This window comes from Cryptotermes secundus, unplaced genomic scaffold, assembly GCF_002891405.2.
Source record: "Cryptotermes secundus unplaced genomic scaffold, Csec_1.0 scaffold279, whole genome shotgun sequence".
NCBI classification, from domain to species: domain Eukaryota; kingdom Metazoa; phylum Arthropoda; class Insecta; order Blattodea; family Kalotermitidae; genus Cryptotermes; species Cryptotermes secundus.
In genome coordinates, this window is record NW_019726227.1 from 266747 (window position 1) to 284947 (window position 18201).

An 18201-nucleotide genomic window follows, 5' to 3' on the forward strand; every position below is an offset into this window, starting at 1 on the left:
CTAAGGTCGACAGACTGCTGTGATTTCCACGATCGCATGAACCTTTCCACATTTCCTGCATTCGTAATTTGTGAGACCAGGAAATGCTCCAGATAAAAAACGAAGTAATACAGTGACGTAAGCGATCAGCCGGCTCCTTCTAACTGCCTTAAATAACTAGCCAACTAACCAAATATAAAACTAAATTAGCGCGAGCCGGGATAGGTCAGTCAGTAATGTTGCTATGAGAGATCTGCGGTTTTCATAGCCGTGACTATGAAAATGAATTTCTTGGATTTGATACCGTGTGGTCTGGTAGAAGTTTACCGATGTTTCACATAAACATGCCGTCCCAATCTTTTCACCATGAAGACCTAGGCAGCACGTTCCTCCGAAACGTCGGTAAACTTCCTCCAGACTATATAACCGCTTATCCCAGAAGACATTAATCGTCAGTATAGGCTCCATGTTGGGCAACTGAGGAATCGGTGTTCATTTCCCAGCAGAGGCAGAGATTTTTCTCATCTCTACACCTCCCAGACCTGCCCTGGGGCCCACACAACGTCCTTCCACTCACGTGGGTACCGTCTCTCACTGGGGCATAAAGCTGACCATTCACTTCCATCTACTGCCGAGGTTAAGAAAGTATGGAGCTATACACCTTTATGGCGTGGTGCTTAATTAAACTCAGGGACAACTTTAACAACTTACCGGTGTCTTGGCTAGACCCGTCTCGCCTGATTGGAATTGCGTCCGGGGCCATTTAGGCCGATGACACTCTAAAATGTACGACTTGTTCCATTCACACACTTTTCGATCTGCAATTCATAATCACCTTACCATTTATTACGCACCTATAGGCCTACCAACTACTGATTATCTGTAAGACACAGGTACCAGAAAGTTCAGCACCACCAACACAATAGCCCGCAACTGTTAATCTGTGTTCCCACTACTAACATAAATTTCGAAAAGGTAACTTCTTAATTCCGCCATATCGCCTTTGTGATACAAACATTCTGTGTATGCTTGTTGTTTCTTCTCTGAAGCTGTATGTTCAGTTTGTCGCAATCTTTGTTCTGGTATCACATTACAACAGATGCATGGAGGGCAGAACTTCTTGGAAGGCGACAAGTAGGCATAAACGAGGGGTTGGAAGCATAATATTAAGACTGATCTTTGCAATGTAAGATGTAAGCAGAATTTAGGTGGACGGATGTGGCCTAGAAATGTCCAATTTTTGGTTTCAGTACTAAGGGTGCTGAAACTTCTGGTTTGTTATACAAATTGACGTACTTACTCAGATTCGTGGGCCGCGCCATAGCTCAAGCGGTTAGACGCCGGCTTCCCACAGCGGCGGCCCGGGTTCGATCCCGGGTCTTTGTCAAGTGGGATTTGTCTTGGACAAAGTAGCGCTGGGGCAGGTTTTCTCCGAGTACTTCGGTTTCCCCTGCCAATCTTCATTCCACAATCACCCTCACCTATCATCTGGGGCTGGTACAATAGGCCAGAAGTGACCGCAGTGCAAGGGACTTAGTCCCACCCCACTAGCAATAAAAAAAATAGTCAGATTCGTTGTCACTTGGTGGCGCCACTTCATTTCAGATCCCGAAATAATGAACAATAATAGATCGATATTCGCAAAATGCGTAAGCTTCAGCAAACATCAACTTCCATTGCAGATATGTTTGGCTTTCAATGACGCAAGGGAAGACACAAGAAATGCTTCTTTCAGTAATGCATATGTGATGACATTCATTTAGCGGCTTTTAGGACACGTAGTACTCATGGTCGAGTTGATAAGTGGGCTTAAAATGTTGACTGGGAAAGCTAAAGGGAAGCAACCAATTTCGAGATGTACATGCATACACTGTGCAGATTATATTTTACTATTAAAATGGATCATAAAGTAAAAGGGAGAATGTGTATTGGAATCAGCGGGCTCACAATAGGGTCACGGTACAAGCTCTTGTGACAGGATAACAGAACTAGCAAATTAAAAGACATACCGTGTTCTCAGAGAAGAGTAAGAACTCATAAAAATTTCATCACGAGGAAATTACACTGTGTGTCAATTAACTACAGCGCCGTGAATTCTTTGCTAGAACAACTGAAAGCTTCTAAGGGCCAGCAACAGTCACTCATACCAGAACAGTCCAAGGTTCGAAGATAGATAACATTTACGTAAACATTTCGGGAGTCTCTCCATTATTTCACTGATATTCTAGCAGAGAACCTCAACACAAGCATCGAACGTAAAAGCCACTCTTACTTCCAAGGCACACATCACTAGTTGACATGAATCCTCCCCGCTACAGCTGGTTTAAATGCCACCCACTGCTGCCACATGCTTCAAAATGTCAGCCAACTTCTGGGTAGCCAGTTCCCCCCCAAGGTCACAGCACTGATGGGCCACCTCACGGATAGTCCTCAGATAGAAGGAACTGTAATCCATCTGGTCCTTCTGCTCCACCAGCATCTGAGGCAGGAAGAAGCTGCAGATCAGGTAGCCGTAGAGGCAGTGGCCAACAAATTCCTTGCGGAACTCTTCCAATCCAAAGTCTGGCAACAGTTCCTCAACAGAGCAGCCTAGGATCTCAGCGAGAGTCCCTGTCAGCGCGACATGATACTCACCGAACAAATCGTCCCAATGCTGGGCCCTGAGTTCCGATGACATGTTGAGGTACATAAGAAGCGATAGGTCAATAACTGGAGAACCATACTTCACGTTCTGGAAATCAAACAGTATGGCGTCACATGGCTTCCCAGAGTCATATCGGAACAGGATGTTGTTTCTGCAGAAATCTCCATGGCACATCACAGCCAGTGGCTCCTTGGGCGCCATCAAGTCCGAGAAGAGTTGCCCTGCAACCTCCAGACGATCCTTCAGCCTGTCTAGAGTCGCTTGGTCCAGCTCCTGTCGAGCCTCCACGTATCTGACACCCCTGTAAGACGTCTTCTTCAGAAAGTATGTCATATCTTCTGGGGAGCTGTTCGCGTAGTTCTGTGCCCTGGACTTCTTTACCATGGCATGAAACGCTGAGGGCTCCAGCTTCTTCATTGCGTAAGAGATAGCGTGGTACCGCGCCAGGTGACTCAGTGCGATTGCACAGTGATCGTAGTCCAAGGACAGCTTGTCAGCTGATGGTCTGAAGCCTCGAGGCGCCATGTTCTCCAGCACAACAATGTCGGTGTCACCAGCGCCACATTTCGCGTAGTAACATTTCGGGAAAATCTGTCCCAGTGAAACTGCCTGTCGCTTCTTCAGTAATTCTTTGAAGGAGGGGATGACTTCGTTGTACATGAGGGTCTCATTATGGAAGAGAATATCCGCATCTATGTACTTCCGGTATATCGGATCTTCCGGTGATATTTTCAGTAGCATATGGTACACCTTCGGTGTCTGATGTTCGAACTTCAATTCCAAGTTAATGAAGAATATGGTGGAAGTGAAGTGATCTCCACCCCCTCCTTTGTGTACCACGTGACATTTTGTGGTTTCCAGGCGGTGTTTGCTCCAGTTGTCGAAACTTCCACGGGCCAGCATGGCCGGCACAAGCTGCTCCTTCACCCACGCTGCTCGCTCCATGGCTCGCACTGCACTGACTGTAGCAGATGACAGACACTGGACGCTAATTATCTTAAGATGAAGGTCTCCTACTGGCTTCTAAGATGTACTCAATTGTGACGTAACAAAATGACACGACAGTTTCTTGTTTGGTCATTGCACAACTGGCTACTATCCATCTGAAGTGCATTCACTTTACAATCTTAAGACTCCCATATTCATTATTACATATCCTATTTATCATTTTATACATACATTTTTTTGGTTCTACAATATATATATATATATATATATATTAANCGCGTAGCGTTCCCACAGAGACAACGCAATAACAATGGGTCATTGCGTAGGGAACGCGGAACCAACAATGCAACGTCTCCACCGCTATAACAGAGGGTTCGTTGCCTAACAGCGGGCAAGGTTACAAATAGCCCAGCTTCAGCGAGAAACGGTGAGTCTCGGATCAGTCCTCGAAAACTGATCCGACACTAGTTTGCCGACACGTTACAATATATATATACATATCCAATCAATATGTATGGTGACATGTGTAGCCACTGCCAAGTAACAGCTGTGCAAACAGGAAACACTACAAGTCGTTGCTAGGCAACAGCTCTGTGGAGAAATTGTTCCCCCGGCAACGAGAGAAAAAGCAACAAACGGAGTAATTTCCCTCGTGTCCAATCATTATGATCATTAGCTACATAATGTAGCAAATGTATGGACACCGGCATTCATATCTAGATATACTTGAACCGAGAAAAATTATCAACAGTTCAATTTGGGCTGCCTTTAAGGCAGAAGGGGAACCTTCGGGCTCTGACCCGGTTACGACTAAAATCCCCCCACCCCCACACAGCGCTGTTACTTACCTACTTCCCGAATTCTTATTTCTAACTCGTTTTGAACATAACAATCTCGACAAGGAGGCCTCTTTCTTACCCTTATGATTCTTCAATGTGGTCAGCCCTACTGATGGATGTTGGAACAAAAACTTAAAATAGGCCTGAAATAATGAATTAGAATAGGCCACGGCTGGCTCCCTTCACATCCATCACACTCTACATTATGTAAGAGACTGACATCGAAATGCAACAGAAGACAGACAACACCGAAGATTCTCGCTATCCTGGCTCCTCACTCTGGCGATATACACTGAAAATAAAACATTAGCTGCCCAAAGTATTCGCTCACAGGGCCCATCGGCATTTTGTGACCGCATTAATCGTTTAAATAACAATACTTACAAATTCAATTCCCATCTCGAGGAATATACTGTTTCTCCCTTACAAAGACAGACCTATTAATTACGTTTAGAGGCATAATGGTAAAGCAGCTCATGTTCTTAGGCAAGCACCAAACTATGAATAGATAAGGGAAGAGGAAGTATGACTCCATGTGTTCTTAACCTTGGCACTAAACGTTAATACTCACAGAACACAAGCAGAACTAACACATTTACTAGCTCCATGAAGCTAAGTCCTTGAGAAGCCGCTAGTCGTATAACTGCTCAAGAATTTCCCGACATTTTGTGGAACCAGAAGGTTCATTACCATTTTCACAAGAGCCTTCCATTGGTTCCTACCCTGAGCCAGATGAGTGCAGTCCAAATTATCGCATTATATATAATATATTTTAATATTATCCTACCACCTATGTCTTTAAGTTTTCCTAGTGGTCCTTTTTTTTTTTGCTGTTTCTCACCAAATTCCTATATGTATTCTTCTCCCCCGTGCATGCTACATACTCTGGCCATCTCATCCCTTTGACTTCATCATTCTAATTACATATAGTGCAGAGATGAAGTCAAGAAACCCCTCTTTATGCAGTTTTCTCCAACCTGCTTCCATTCCATTCCACTTGGGTCCACATATTAAACATAACAGGTCTAGATGCAAAATGTTGGCCAGGAAATATGAAATGAACAGACTACGTGGGAGACAGCATAGCAGATGTTAATATAATATTGTTGATTACATAAATATAATGTATGTGGTTTCAAGTGGCCATTATAAACCTCCCGCATAGCAAATGCAGAAATCTCCAGTTTTTCCACGGTAAACTAATTAAAAACCATGGTACACAGACACCAAACAGCACGGTTGGTAAAACCCAGTACAAATGGAAATTCCTAGAAATTTGAACTTGACGGTTGTGGAGGCACTGCGGAAGAGTGTATATGCATGTTCCACATCTAGGCTGCCACAGAAAGATATCTGCTGATGCCCAGTTACAAACTTGAATGAAGAGAAAGGGATTCTACGCAAGTGACTCACAAACATATAGATATAAAGGTCACTACAAAGGTCTGCCTCTTCAGATATTAAACGAGTCCAGAGATCAGAGGCCACAAAGTCTGTTGCAAAAGCAGCTGCAATTGAGGCTTTGTGAAGCATGCAGCAAGTATCAGCTTGTGCCGGCCATGCTGGCCTGTGGAAGTTTCGACAGCTGGAGCAAACACCGCCTGGAAACCACAAAATGTCACGTGGTACACAAAGGAGGGGGTGGAGATCACTTCACTTCCACCATATTCTTCATTAACTTGGAATTGAAGTTCGAACATCAGACACCGAAGGTGTACCATATGCTACTGAAAATATCACCGGAAGATCCGATATACCGGAAGTACATAGATGCGGATATTCTCTTCCATAATGAGACCCTCATGTACAACGAAGTCATCCCCTCCTTCAAAGAATTACTGAAGAAGCGACAGGCAGTTTCACTGGGACAGATTTTCCCGAAATGTTACTACGCGAAATGTGGCGCTGGTGACACCGACATTGTTGTGCTGGAGAACATGGCGCCTCGAGGCTTCAGACCATCAGCTGACAAGCTGTCCTTGGACTACGATCACTGTGCAATCGCACTGAGTCACCTGGCGCGGTACCACGCTATCTCTTACGCAATGAAGAAGCTGGAGCCCTCAGCGTTTCATGCCATGGTAAAGAAGTCCAGGGCACAGAACTACGCGAACAGCTCCCCAGAAGATATGACATACTTTCTGAAGAAGACGTCTTACAGGGGTGTCAGATACGTGGAGGCTCGACAGGAGCTGGACCAAGCGACTCTAGACAGGCTGAAGGATCGTCTGGAGGTTGCAGGGCAACTCTTCTCGGACTTGATGGCGCCCAAGGAGCCACTGGCTGTGATGTGCCATGGAGATTTCTGCAGAAACAACATCCTGTTCCGATATGACTCTGGGAAGCCATGTGACGCCATACTGTTTGATTTCCAGAACGTGAAGTATGGTTCTCCAGTTATTGACCTATCGCTTCTTATGTACCTCAACATGTCATCGGAACTCAGGGCCCAGCATTGGGACGATTTGTTCGGTGAGTATCATGTCGCGCTGACAGGGACTCTCGCTGAGATCCTAGGCTGCTCTGTTGAGGAACTGTTGCCAGACTTTGGATTGGAAGAGTTCCGCAAGGAATTTGTTGGCCACTGCCTCTACGGCTACCTGATCTGCAGCTTCTTCCTGCCTCAGATGCTGGTGGAGCAGAAGGACCAGGTTGACCATGAAATACTTTTCAAGAGTCTCAGTCAGATGGCAGATATAATAATCAACTACGGAGAACCAGCACCCAAGAAATTGGCAGACATTTTGAAGCATCTGGCACCAATGGGTGCAATATAGATGAGTAGTGTTGTACAAATATAATTTGCTTTCCTTGGTGATATGCTTCTGCACCCATGACACAGGCAAGTCATAAATTGTGTTAAAGTAATGACATTGTATTTGTGAGGAGTGAAAGAGTGATTAAAAAGATGATTCAGTGTTTCTCTAGCATACCTCTGTTCCTTTGTGCGCCAATAGAAATTAAACTAATCTGAAATTACACACTACGTACAGGCTACTGTGAAATCCAAAGCATGATCTCATTTTGTTCCCTTTATTACACTTACAGCCACTCCCCATTAAAATAAGTTGTTTAAGATTTTAAGGACCTGTCAGATGTTATGGGTCTATTTAACAGACAATTTTTATCTTATGTGAAAATTTCTACATAAGCTTTTGTAAACATGTCATACAAAGTATCTTTTCCACCTACCATTACACTCTGCTGTCTTCTAGGTTGTGACACTTTGTAGTGTTGTAGGTGGATACCAAAATTTTGACACAGCTTGCTGTTTCCTTCATCAGGGTCCAAGTGGTCTATTTGATCCTCAAGATAGATACAATATGTTACTACAAGACTACAAGGTGTCAAAAACCAGACCAAAATATGAACCATTGTCATACTAACCTACAAACTTACACCATTAACTGCTCATCAGTCACTAATCCACACCCTGCACAAGAGTGCAACCCTTTGATTCACAGCGGAACACGTATGTACCAACCACTGTAACAATAAGAAGTGTGCAGTCTGCCCACACAGTGTATTTATGTGTCTTGTATTGCTGTCACATTAAGCAGTCATTATTTTGATAAAGTGCATTAACCAAATGGTTTCTGTAATGCAGGTGTAGTGCTAAAATTCATATAGTGGGGGGGGTGGAGTCCAGTTGGGTCCACTCGGCATGGCGGCCACTGATTGGCCTACTGTACATGCCCTGGTTGATTATGATGATGGAGAATTTAGTGGAATGAAGATTGGCAGGGGAAACCGAAGTACTTGGAGAAAACCTACCCCACTTTTCCACCACAAATCCCACTTGACAGACCCAGGTTTGAACCCAGGCCGCCGTGGAGAGAAGCCAGTGACCAACTGCTTGAGCTATGGTGCGGGGTGTAGTAATATCTGTGAGACAAGACCTGAATTTTTAAATATTATTTTGATGAAATTTATTTCAAAGGGCCAATCTAAGGATATCAGTAACTGAATATAATTAAAAATACTTGTATTATGGAAACCTGAATGAGTGTAAGACAGGAAGAACACAACAGAAAGAGCAAGGCAACAAGACAGCTTGAAGTGTTAGGAAAGATAAGATGAGCTGAAATAAGTATCTTAAATTTTTGTAAGTCATGATACAAATGGCTAAAACAAGTGCTCATTGCACAATACAGTAAAAAACCAGGAGCTAATGCAGCAAAAAATTATTTTTATGTCAACAATTAGTTTCAATTAAACACATGTTACTCATACATCTATGTACATAGCTCTGTCAGTGCTGAAACTGCTGAACAAACCACGGCAGAAAGAAAATGGGTTTAAAGTCACACAAGTTGTCACTCAGTAAGAAATTAAATTATAAAAAAAACAGAATCCAATAAATGTTTTCTGCACTATACTACGAGGTAGTTTTTCTCTGACATAAATACAGCCTTTCAGTTATTCTGCATCAGCAGCATTGTAATGTCAGAAACATATGACATTGTTACTGGTTCCTTATGTTCACTACTTCTGCAGGTTTTGGGCTTGAACATACTATACAAATGCATCTCGGCACAGAGTATTGACATAGAGTACCTTGGTACAGAACCTATTGTGCCAGCCTCTGATGACAGATGACTACGCAGCATTGCTGGAATGATAACTGTCAGGAAAAAATCAAATGGCTTGAAGAAAGTCCTTCCATAATGTCACTTTTTCGATCACAAATCCCATAACAACTATCCTACATGGAGATCATATGAAATCTGTTATTCACAGAGACAATGGACATCATGTGAAATCTGTTATTCACAGAAACATCTGTAGTGTAAATATTGAACTTCCAATAGCAGAAACCATTCTAAAATGATAACCTCACACTTTCAATGTTTAAATTAAATTCCAAGTGTCCTTTATGTTCAATTGTGCAGCAAACGTGTGAAGATATTCTCCGAACACAAACATTCTTCTCTCTCAGCCTCTCTTGCACCAGTATGTTGAGTTGGATTTGATACTTTTAGGAACTACTTGTAAGAATGAGTCTGGACATATCTCCTTCCAATAATTTATTTATCACTGCAGCAAAATGCATAACTGAAAATTAAAATACTGTATAACAATTCATGTAAGAAACATATCTGTGATGAGGAAAATAACTTATGGTTAATTTCACATTGCTATGTGTAAAAAAAGAGGACACCCTTGAACACATTGTGACATGATGACTGAAAGCTTGAACAGTAGAACAAGAAGAGAGAGCTGCTGACAGAAAATTTTTGAAGATTACCGTCTTCTGGGATATGATGCTATGTTCTCAAGCAGAGAGGTGCCAGTGCTTTGCAGGAACCTGCTGTCTCCATTTTCAGGGTAGAGGCGTGGAACTTTACTACTGGATTGCAGAGCATCATCTCCCAGAAGGCACTAACCTTCACATTCACAGTGAGAACCTCAAATCTCACAGACAGGTCCTCTGACTGGCACAAGGGTATAGCAAACATGTCACACCACAGTGCAACTGGCTGTCGGCTGGAATCAAAACTTTCTGCCGCACACACAGTGCAACTGGCTGTTGGCTGGAATCAAAACTTACTGCCACACACTTGGTGCAACTGGCTGTCAGCTGGAATCAAAACCTTCTGCTGCACACACAGTGCAACTGGTTGTTGGCTGGAATCAAAACTTTCTGCCGGACACACAGTGCAACTGGCTGTTGGCTGGAATCAAAACTTACTGCCACACACTCGGTGCAACTGGCTGTCAGCTGGAATCAAAACCTTCTGCTGCACACACAGTGCAACTGGTTGTCGGCTCCAATCAAAACTTTCTGCCGCACACACAGTGCAACTGGCTGTTTGCTGGAATCAAAACTTACTGCCACACACACAGTGCAACTGGAATCAAAACTTACTGCCACACACTCGGTGCAACTGGCTGTCAGCTGGAATCAAAACCTTCTGCTGCGCACAATTACTGCAACTAGTTCTCATGTCTGATTTCTGGTTTTGACAGTTCTGCAGACATAGACTGTGGTATGATATTGGCTATGACACTACGTACACCAGTAGGCGAGTACCAATGTTTCACACTAATATACCCCCTCCATCTTCAGGGTCAATACTAATAATCCAGAAACCCATACTCCAAAAGTTCCTATATCCTTTGGATAAAATTGTGCTTCTCATTTCAAGTCACTGTCAACAGACAGCGTCAAATTTCTCCACAGAAGCGCACTGTGCAGCTGCTACTACTGCATACAACTGTATTCCACAGTGAATGATATGAATGGCAACTGAGAAACTGCAGTCACATGTTGACAGGCAACTGCAGGTGGAAGTGTTGGACATACCATTCTGTTTTCTGACATGCTGCAAAAACCATACACCATAAGGAAAGCCACTTCATCAGGAACCTGGCCATGAGCAGGCTACATATGAGAGGGCACTAAAATACTGAATAATAATTACCATACTACTGAGTGACACATTCATCCTATGTATTTACAGTCTTTCAATTTACCTGAATCTACATTCATCCTCAAATTGTATTCCATGCTGAACTGCTGATTCATCTGGGGCCTTCCTTAGCTTCTATTTCATCCTGCAATTCATTTAAAAGAAATTAAAATTCATTATGATCCTGATAACAAGGTTGTTCCATAAAGCAAGAGATCAGTGGCTTGTTATTCAAGTTTGTCTCTACTTTGTGATGACTGGGAGATGCAGAGAAACAGTAGCCACTGCAATTACCTCCAGAAAGAAAACTATCAATTTCTGTCCCTTTAACAGTGGATGACTTAATATCAGTAAAGTTAGCAATACTTAGTGTTTACTGAAAGTTGACCTCTATTTTGTGTGTAAACATATAGAAAAAGTTGAAATTACTTTGAAGTCAGATGGATGGTACTGAGGCCATACAAAAGTGCCATGGAATGACCCCCAGTACAGGTTTCGTTACCTCTTCCCACACTGACGTTCTTCCTTATATTCTCCACCAGCCATTCAATTCATGCAAATATTAATACTGATAACCAGATGACTATCAAACACTGTGGGCTTCGAGGGAATATAGGCCAATGGGAACTGAAGAGGAACAACCCACAGGCAAAAAGTGGGAACCTTCAAGCCATCTATCGGACTTACTTCGATGGCCTCAGTATAATTGACATGAAACAATTCTTGTACATATATAGCATGATTTTATGCCAAATTTTTGGACATGCAGTAGTTTTGCTACAACAATATCAATGAGGACACACTAACTCACCTTAACTTCACATTTAACTTTTACAGATGTGAACAAGACTTGCACCTGCTCTGCTCTGCTCTCAAAAATTGGGGAACTACTTGTAGTAACTGGCAGCTGCAGAGTGTCACGGTGGCACTGTTGTGTGGCACCTAAGTCACTCTGTACCCCGCTGACATATGCATCATCCTGGAGATAATAAAATTCCAATTCATAACATTACCATCTCGCAATGTGACATAAGAATGTAATCAAAAGGTCACAATGTATCTCAGCTGAGAGTTTAATACATGGCTGACTCTGTTGATCAGTCCTTAAGTAACTCACAGTCACTCTGACAATCAAGAAAGTGCCTCCTATTTACTAACTCCAACATCTTCACAGAAGCCCAACCCTGTCCCTGCACATATAGCAGAATGCTCACCGGAATTTCCTGTTTAACAGTGTCATATGTGAATCGCTTCTGCACCACTTCATCAGCTGAAGAAGCACTGCTGGTTGCATTGGGCGGCTCCTCTTTCACATGTATCAGTCGATTCCCATCACAGTGTTCCTTTACATCGCTGTCTGAAATGCTCTTTCCTTCCATCTCACACATGTCACTCTGCACATACAACACAGCGCTGGAAACCTCAGAACTTCATCCTACTTGACACGCAAAAAGGTGAATCACTTGACATTATCACCTTGAATAACTATGTCATTATTCATGACATCAGGAAATCTGCTTGGCTTCAAGGGAACACGTGAAACATCTTTGTATCTTGCGTTTTTCTGAGATATCAAGGTCAGCTTCAGTTTTTACATAGAAGTTGATTTATTCTGCTCTCACACAAGTTGTAGAGCAGATCAATGTGAATCCAATGACCATAAACTGAGTACCATTCTGATAGACCATTAATGTGGTATTGCAACTCATAATAGGGAAGTGCACTGCTCCTGCTTCCAGATTGGGAAAGCTTAGTGGCACAGCATGGTCACTCTATACTTTTAGCCCCAAAATCACATGAACACTCAATCAGAATGGTATGCAATTTACTGTCATAAGGATTCATTTGATCTGCCATGCAACTTCTGTTGGAGTGAATAAAATCAAGTCCCATTTCAAAAACTGAACCTGATCCTGATATCTCATAACAACTGCGAGATATGAATAATTTGTTTCAAACACCACGTGCCTCCCTAGAAACCAAGAAAATTTTGTCTGCAGCTTCCTCCTGATGCAATGGAAAATAAAGGAGCTATGTCAGGTTATAATGTTAAGTGATTCAACTTTCATAATTCTTTGAGTCAAACAGGCTAACACGCTGATTTATCATTAATCTTTCAAAGCAGTAGTAACCATATGTACTGCTAGCTTTAACATTAAGAAACTTCCCATTTTCCCACATAGCTTATTTGATTCTCAAAGTAAATAGTGACTTTGGGCAGGAACTATACTTTTAAATATTATTTAGATGAACTTAGGGGTTCAAAAGTGTAATATTTCACTATAAATACTTGAAAATGTGATTAATATCTACACATACAGGATGAAATGAAATTAATGTGCAACATCATTTGGTTGCTCCAGCTATTTGAGAGTGATGCGTATCCTGAAAGTCAATTATTACAGGATATATGCAGCACACATTTTCAGCTTATTTTAATAAAGAATCAAACTATGGAGAGAGTTTGCGCGAATTTCGTTTCACTCTGTATATGCTGTCCTGTCAGCATGTCAGTAACACTTGTTCTTGAATACCGACTTTCAAACAAGGATTAAAGATAAGCAGTGGCACGCACACAGGGAACCTACACAGAATAATACCTTAACAGTGCTGAAAACAAGAAGTAGCTGCTGCAGCACTGTATACATAGATCGGGTACCCCTGAGAATTTTAAATTTTAAAATTTGAAAAAACCTCTAAAGAAAAAAAATTTAAATCTGAATTGAAGATTTTAAAAGTACCAGATTTTGAAAATCAAATTGATGGTGGGGGATGCTGATATATGGGACCTGCTAGCAATGGAGAAATGAACAATTGGGAAGGCTGGTGTTTTTTAAATTTTAAACTACATGCAGTGTAGCAGCTACGTGAGAGTATACACCTGATGGCCATTTACGGCCGAAACACATAGTGTAGAAGGAAAGAAGACGAAAGAACAACAATAAATTGTTGCACTTAGGATGGAGTTTGTGTCATACATTGTATAGAGTGTAACAGGATGCTTAAATATAATATTTCAAACAAGCACCTAAATAACAAATGAACTTAATGACTACCAGACCAACAACTCACACACTAGTTGAATGAGTGAATGGCGACTAATAATTTTAATTATAATAATTTCCAATATATGGTACATAATCATCACCTGATCCTTGCTAGATGAGCAACCTATGCATTTTGTATGGGGTTCATACATAACATTAATATTGTCTTTCTGGACTATGGCACTATAATGCCTGGCAGATAGGCACCAACATTTTTGAGGAATCTGTTGCTTCCATCTTCAGGGTAGAAAGATCTTATATCTATTTATCAAATAAAATGGGATCACATCCTAAGAAATTGTAAAATTAATATTCACTGCCATGAGACACTCAAATTTTATTTAGTACAAATTCCATTAACAAACCAATTATATCTTAACATTCATAGTGCATTACAGCTAAATGGTCAAATAAAGAACTAATTTTAATCTCACAGAGGAACAACACATCATAGCCTCACCTTTGCTTTTCAGGCAAATCCAAGGTTTAATACCTTGCTGCAAATAAATGCCTCTTCTGAAATTCTCATAATCTTAATTTTGCAGCAAATAACATATGCATCCATTCAGTGTTTTGCACCTCACCTCATCTTCCTCTTTAAAATCACTGTCAGATGACTCACAGCTGCTCATGTCTGGCGGCTCCTCTTTCACAGATATCATTTGAGACTCAACACAGGGATCCTGCATATCGCTGTCTGAATCACTCTCCAAATTGATGATGCCATCCTAAACATACAGAAAACAAATGTCAGAATTGAACTATTTTCAGTGTAAATTGAGATTGGACATTCCTTGCGAGTCTAGTGAATTACAAAGTCAGCGTCAGACTTTCTTGATCATTTCTTTCGTCTGGTGATTTGAAATGTCTCTTCAAAACAAGCGGTACAGTGACCATCCAGCCAACAGACAGTCTGACTGACGAATCTTGATAACAGCCTGAAGATACAACAATGCCAACATCTATACTCTGATCTTGTGGCAGTTCAATCCATTTCATACGGCCCACTTTACAGCAAAGATCATGTCAAATTTTGAGCCTACTTTCTCCAATTCCCAATTTTTTATCATAATGGGGCATCAGCTGTGACAGAGAAACCTGTGTTTGTTATCTGATATGAGCACAGAATGCTCGTGCCATTAGGTTATGTACAAGCTTACTTCATGGCTAAGCTGTTTAAACCCGCTGTACAACAGTCTTGTGAGGCTGTATCCATGATTCATTCCAAACTTACAGTTGGATATACACATTATACAGTATTACAAGCACAGTTGTATGCTGCAAACGAAGAGAGGCACTGCTGCAATTCTTTTCCAAGGGTAGGCAGCCAGAAAAGTTTTGCTGAACACCCTAGAGTTGTGGGCCTCTGTATTAAAACACAGACAGCACCACCAACTGTGTTCAAGATCCCTAAAAAAAAAGTAAAAAGTAAACATATCCCTGTAACAGACCTTGGAGGCTCATAGGGTTGTGAGATGTTGAGGTTCCCACATTTTATAGACAATCGGCTCATAGATGGTGGCAAGGTTGTCAGCCCCACACACTGGCCGCACTTTACTCCCAAGAACATTCCAAGAATATTCCTGGTACTCATTTCTGTTAGAGGCTGAGTTGACCCCAGGGCCATAGTGTGGCTGGAAGAATTAGATCAATTGAAAAAATCCAATGACCTCATCGGGAGTTGAACCCGTGACTTTCCAGCCTGTAGCATAGTGCCTCAACCAACTACGCTACCGCGAGGGTTCAAGATCTGGCATGTAAGATTTGAGGTTTTCATGGCAGTGACTATGAGGAATGCCATATTCTGGGATGTGGTGTCATGTGGATATTGTGTGCAGCCAGGTGCTCACAGTGGTTTCTTGTTCGTGGATTTTTGTACCTTGAAGATGGAGGCGATATGTATCTCCAAAACGTCGGCTTACACAAGATCTACATGGCGCCACATCCCAAAAGATGGCATTCTTCAATATTTGGTATTTTTAATATTTTTTAAAATTCTGACCTTGTCCAAATATCCAGGGAGAAGGCAGTCCCCCATGCACAGGAACTTACCGCAACTTCACATTTGAGTCCCACAAACGCAAAAGGGTCAGCTTCCTGGGATGCTTCTCTGCAACTGAGTGGGGTGTCACCCCCAGACACCTAAAACATGACACAAGAAAATATGAGATGTACTAATATTGTTTGCAGCATTACAAATCTTTGTAACATCATGATCAGGGTAGTTTGGTCGATCAGTAGCAATGTTTCATAGGAACTCAGTGTTTTTTTCCATCTTCAGTGTACTCTTCCCAGTGAAGATGTGGCAAGCTGGTTACCCATCTACCAAACTACATACTAGAAAACTGTGATCTTAGCATATGAGAACCTCAGACCTCACACCTTTGCAACACTGGCTTCATGATATGTTAGATGTCAAGGAGGCCTGAAAGTGCCTGGAGCAAGTTGAACAGAATGGGCATGCAGCAGACTGATGAAACACACTGTGAACAGATAGGCATACACAGTGATATCTCATAAGAAGAACTAGCTAATAAATCTTATGAAAATGTGGGGATCTTCAGCTCTTAATGAACAGGAAATCAAAATTAAATTCTCTGAGATTAAGAGAAGACATTTCAGAAGTGCTTGCTGCCATTCAGTTAGAAATGTTTTACTTTCCTGTTTATCAAAAGAAAAAAAAAAAACCCAAATTTATTTACTGTTCAGTGTATCAATCTTTTTTTTTTTTTCACATTAAAGGAGGGGCACAACTGAGGGAACCAGAGAACAGGGGGCCTGGGGAAGTGAGAGGAAAATAGAAATATACGATGCATGGCTTTATGATTCATGATCCCTGTGAAATATTATGGTGAGCAGAGCAAAGATAGGGTAAGCATGACATGTAGCATGCACTGAGACCATGAAGAGCATACAGGAATTTTCTCAATATGTCTGAATGGAAAAGACTGCTTGAGGCATACCTGCAAAGATGGCTGTGTAACTTTATAATGGGTCTACAGAATCAGGATATGGGTTTAGATTTGGGCTCATCTGCTTTGGGATAATTACGGTGATTGGCTCTTGTAAATATGGTAATGAACATTACGGTTCTAAGAGAGGTGTAGAACTTGAACAGTTGAGGTACTAGCAGCTTCTGCATAAGGATTATTTAGTTGCTTTATTTTTTTTTATTATTATTATTATTATTATTATTATTATTATTATTATATTGGTTTTGTTTCTTTCCTTCATGAGATATATTTTATTCTGTTCATACAAATTGGTTTTGAAGTTTCTCCTGTCTAATCCTCACCGAGCAAAGGAAACCTAACTGTGGGGAACTGAAATCTGCATTCCCATCTCCAGTTGACCTATCAAGTATCAAGAATTTAATCTGTTTTTTCTATATAAACTTACCTTCATATCTCGCGTTATGGCTCTGGTAACTGGTCCACCTAATCTACGCTGCCTAGAAACAGGACGTGAAGTCTTCTGAGAGGTTTGTAGTTTATTTTGTGCAAGGATTGTCTTCTGCCTTTTGTCAATCTCTTCCGTTTCATCCAACAAGGAGCCTGTTTTACGGAATTTTGTCACTAACTTTCGAACCACTGACTTTCTGGGGAGCCTGACACCAGGGTACTTTTGTATAAAACCAACGCAACATTCCACGAAAGATTTGTGTTTTATGTACTCTTCGTACATGAATATTCTTTGTTCGAGTGTGTATCTCATACTGAACAGCACAGAACAACCCCAACGCTAAACACAACATTCGATACCCGCAAAATTGACACTATTCGACTTCTACACTCATCTTTACCACTGAATATCCTAACGCCAAATTGGTAACCATATGACATGACTCATCAGATGAGTGAATCAAACGGCAGTGATTTCGTATACCTCCGAATAGAGTATACTGCACCTGTTCATTGTCTCAATAATGTGCACGATGTGAGTGGTATTTATGTGGAATCTACATGTGTTACCCTAATTAAAGAACTAAAGAACATGCCAGGAATGCTTATGGGGGAGTGAGGCTATAGATCATGGGATTCTTAACGACGATAGAAGGAGGCGATTAATGAGCTTCATGCCTCGGCCGCTCTATCCCCGGAGAAAGAGTTGCATGGTTCCACTGTATGAGAGGCCGTGTGGGATCCAGAGTCTGAGCGCTCCGAAGAACAGAGTTGCCTTTCTCCTACTGGGAATGGAAACTAAATTCTTGGTCACCCCGCCAATAGATTTGAGAAAATAAACATAAAAATATGGATATCTGAAATTGTCAATTAAAATGGCCTGTCTTCATCATTCTTCTGTCAATCAAAACAGAAGAACATTTGAAGATT

The 18201-nt window shown here is 41.5% G+C and overlaps 3 protein-coding genes across 5 annotated transcripts; 1 reads left to right on the forward strand and 2 right to left on the reverse strand.

Moving 5' to 3' along the window:
• Positions 1-1493: 1493 nt before the first annotated feature.
• On the reverse strand, positions 1494-3673 carry LOC111863981. Its single transcript, XM_023850843.2, has one exon. The coding sequence runs from the start codon at positions 3566-3568 to the stop codon at positions 2303-2305; it is 1266 nt and encodes a 421-aa protein (XP_023706611.1). The 5' UTR covers positions 3569-3673; the 3' UTR covers positions 1494-2302.
• Positions 3674-5548: 1875 nt separating this feature from the next.
• Positions 5549-7322, forward strand: LOC111863984. Its single transcript, XM_023850846.2, has one exon. The coding sequence runs from the start codon at positions 5790-5792 to the stop codon at positions 7185-7187; it is 1398 nt and encodes a 465-aa protein (XP_023706614.1). The 5' UTR covers positions 5549-5789; the 3' UTR covers positions 7188-7322.
• Positions 7323-8322: 1000 nt separating this feature from the next.
• On the reverse strand, positions 8323-17725 carry LOC111863977. 3 transcript variants are annotated; one of them, XM_023850826.2, is made up of 7 exons: positions 17270-17725; positions 15923-16012; positions 14455-14598; positions 12038-12217; positions 11635-11802; positions 10888-10968; positions 8323-9465 (listed from the first exon to the last, which is right to left on the reverse strand). In XM_023850826.2, the coding sequence occupies exons 1-6, from the start codon at positions 17582-17584 to the stop codon at positions 10936-10938; spliced, it is 930 nt and encodes a 309-aa protein (XP_023706594.1). In that variant the 5' UTR covers positions 17585-17725; the 3' UTR covers positions 8323-9465; positions 10888-10935. The 3 variants fall into 3 exon arrangements, with proteins under 3 accessions (XP_023706594.1, XP_023706595.1, XP_033607173.1); XM_023850827.2 differs by having other exon boundaries at positions 8323-10736; XM_033751282.1 differs by having other exon boundaries at positions 15873-16012.
• Between the last annotated feature and the right edge of the window lie 476 nt (positions 17726-18201).

What these genes read in the sequence shown, in the direction of transcription:
- LOC111863981 (XM_023850843.2), bottom strand. Translation starts at nt 3,568, where the DNA reads ATGGAGCGAGCAGCGTGGGTGAAGGAGCAGCTTGTGCCGGCCATGCTG.
- LOC111863984 (XM_023850846.2), top strand. Translation starts at nt 5,790, where the DNA reads ATGAAGAGAAAGGGATTCTACGCAAGTGACTCACAAACATATAGATAT.
- LOC111863977 (XM_023850826.2), bottom strand. Translation starts at nt 17,584, where the DNA reads ATGAGATACACACTCGAACAAAGAATATTCATGTACGAAGAGTACATA. An exon ending in ATTTTAAAGAGGAAGATGAG is followed by an intron (nt 12,218 to 14,454) that starts GTGAGGTGCAAA and finishes TTGTATGTGCAG; the next exon opens with AGTGACATGTGTGAGATGGA. An exon ending in AAGTTAAATGTGAAGTTAAG is followed by an intron (nt 10,969 to 11,634) that starts GTGAGTTAGTGT and finishes AATGAATTGCAG; the next exon opens with GATGAAATAGAAGCTAAGGA.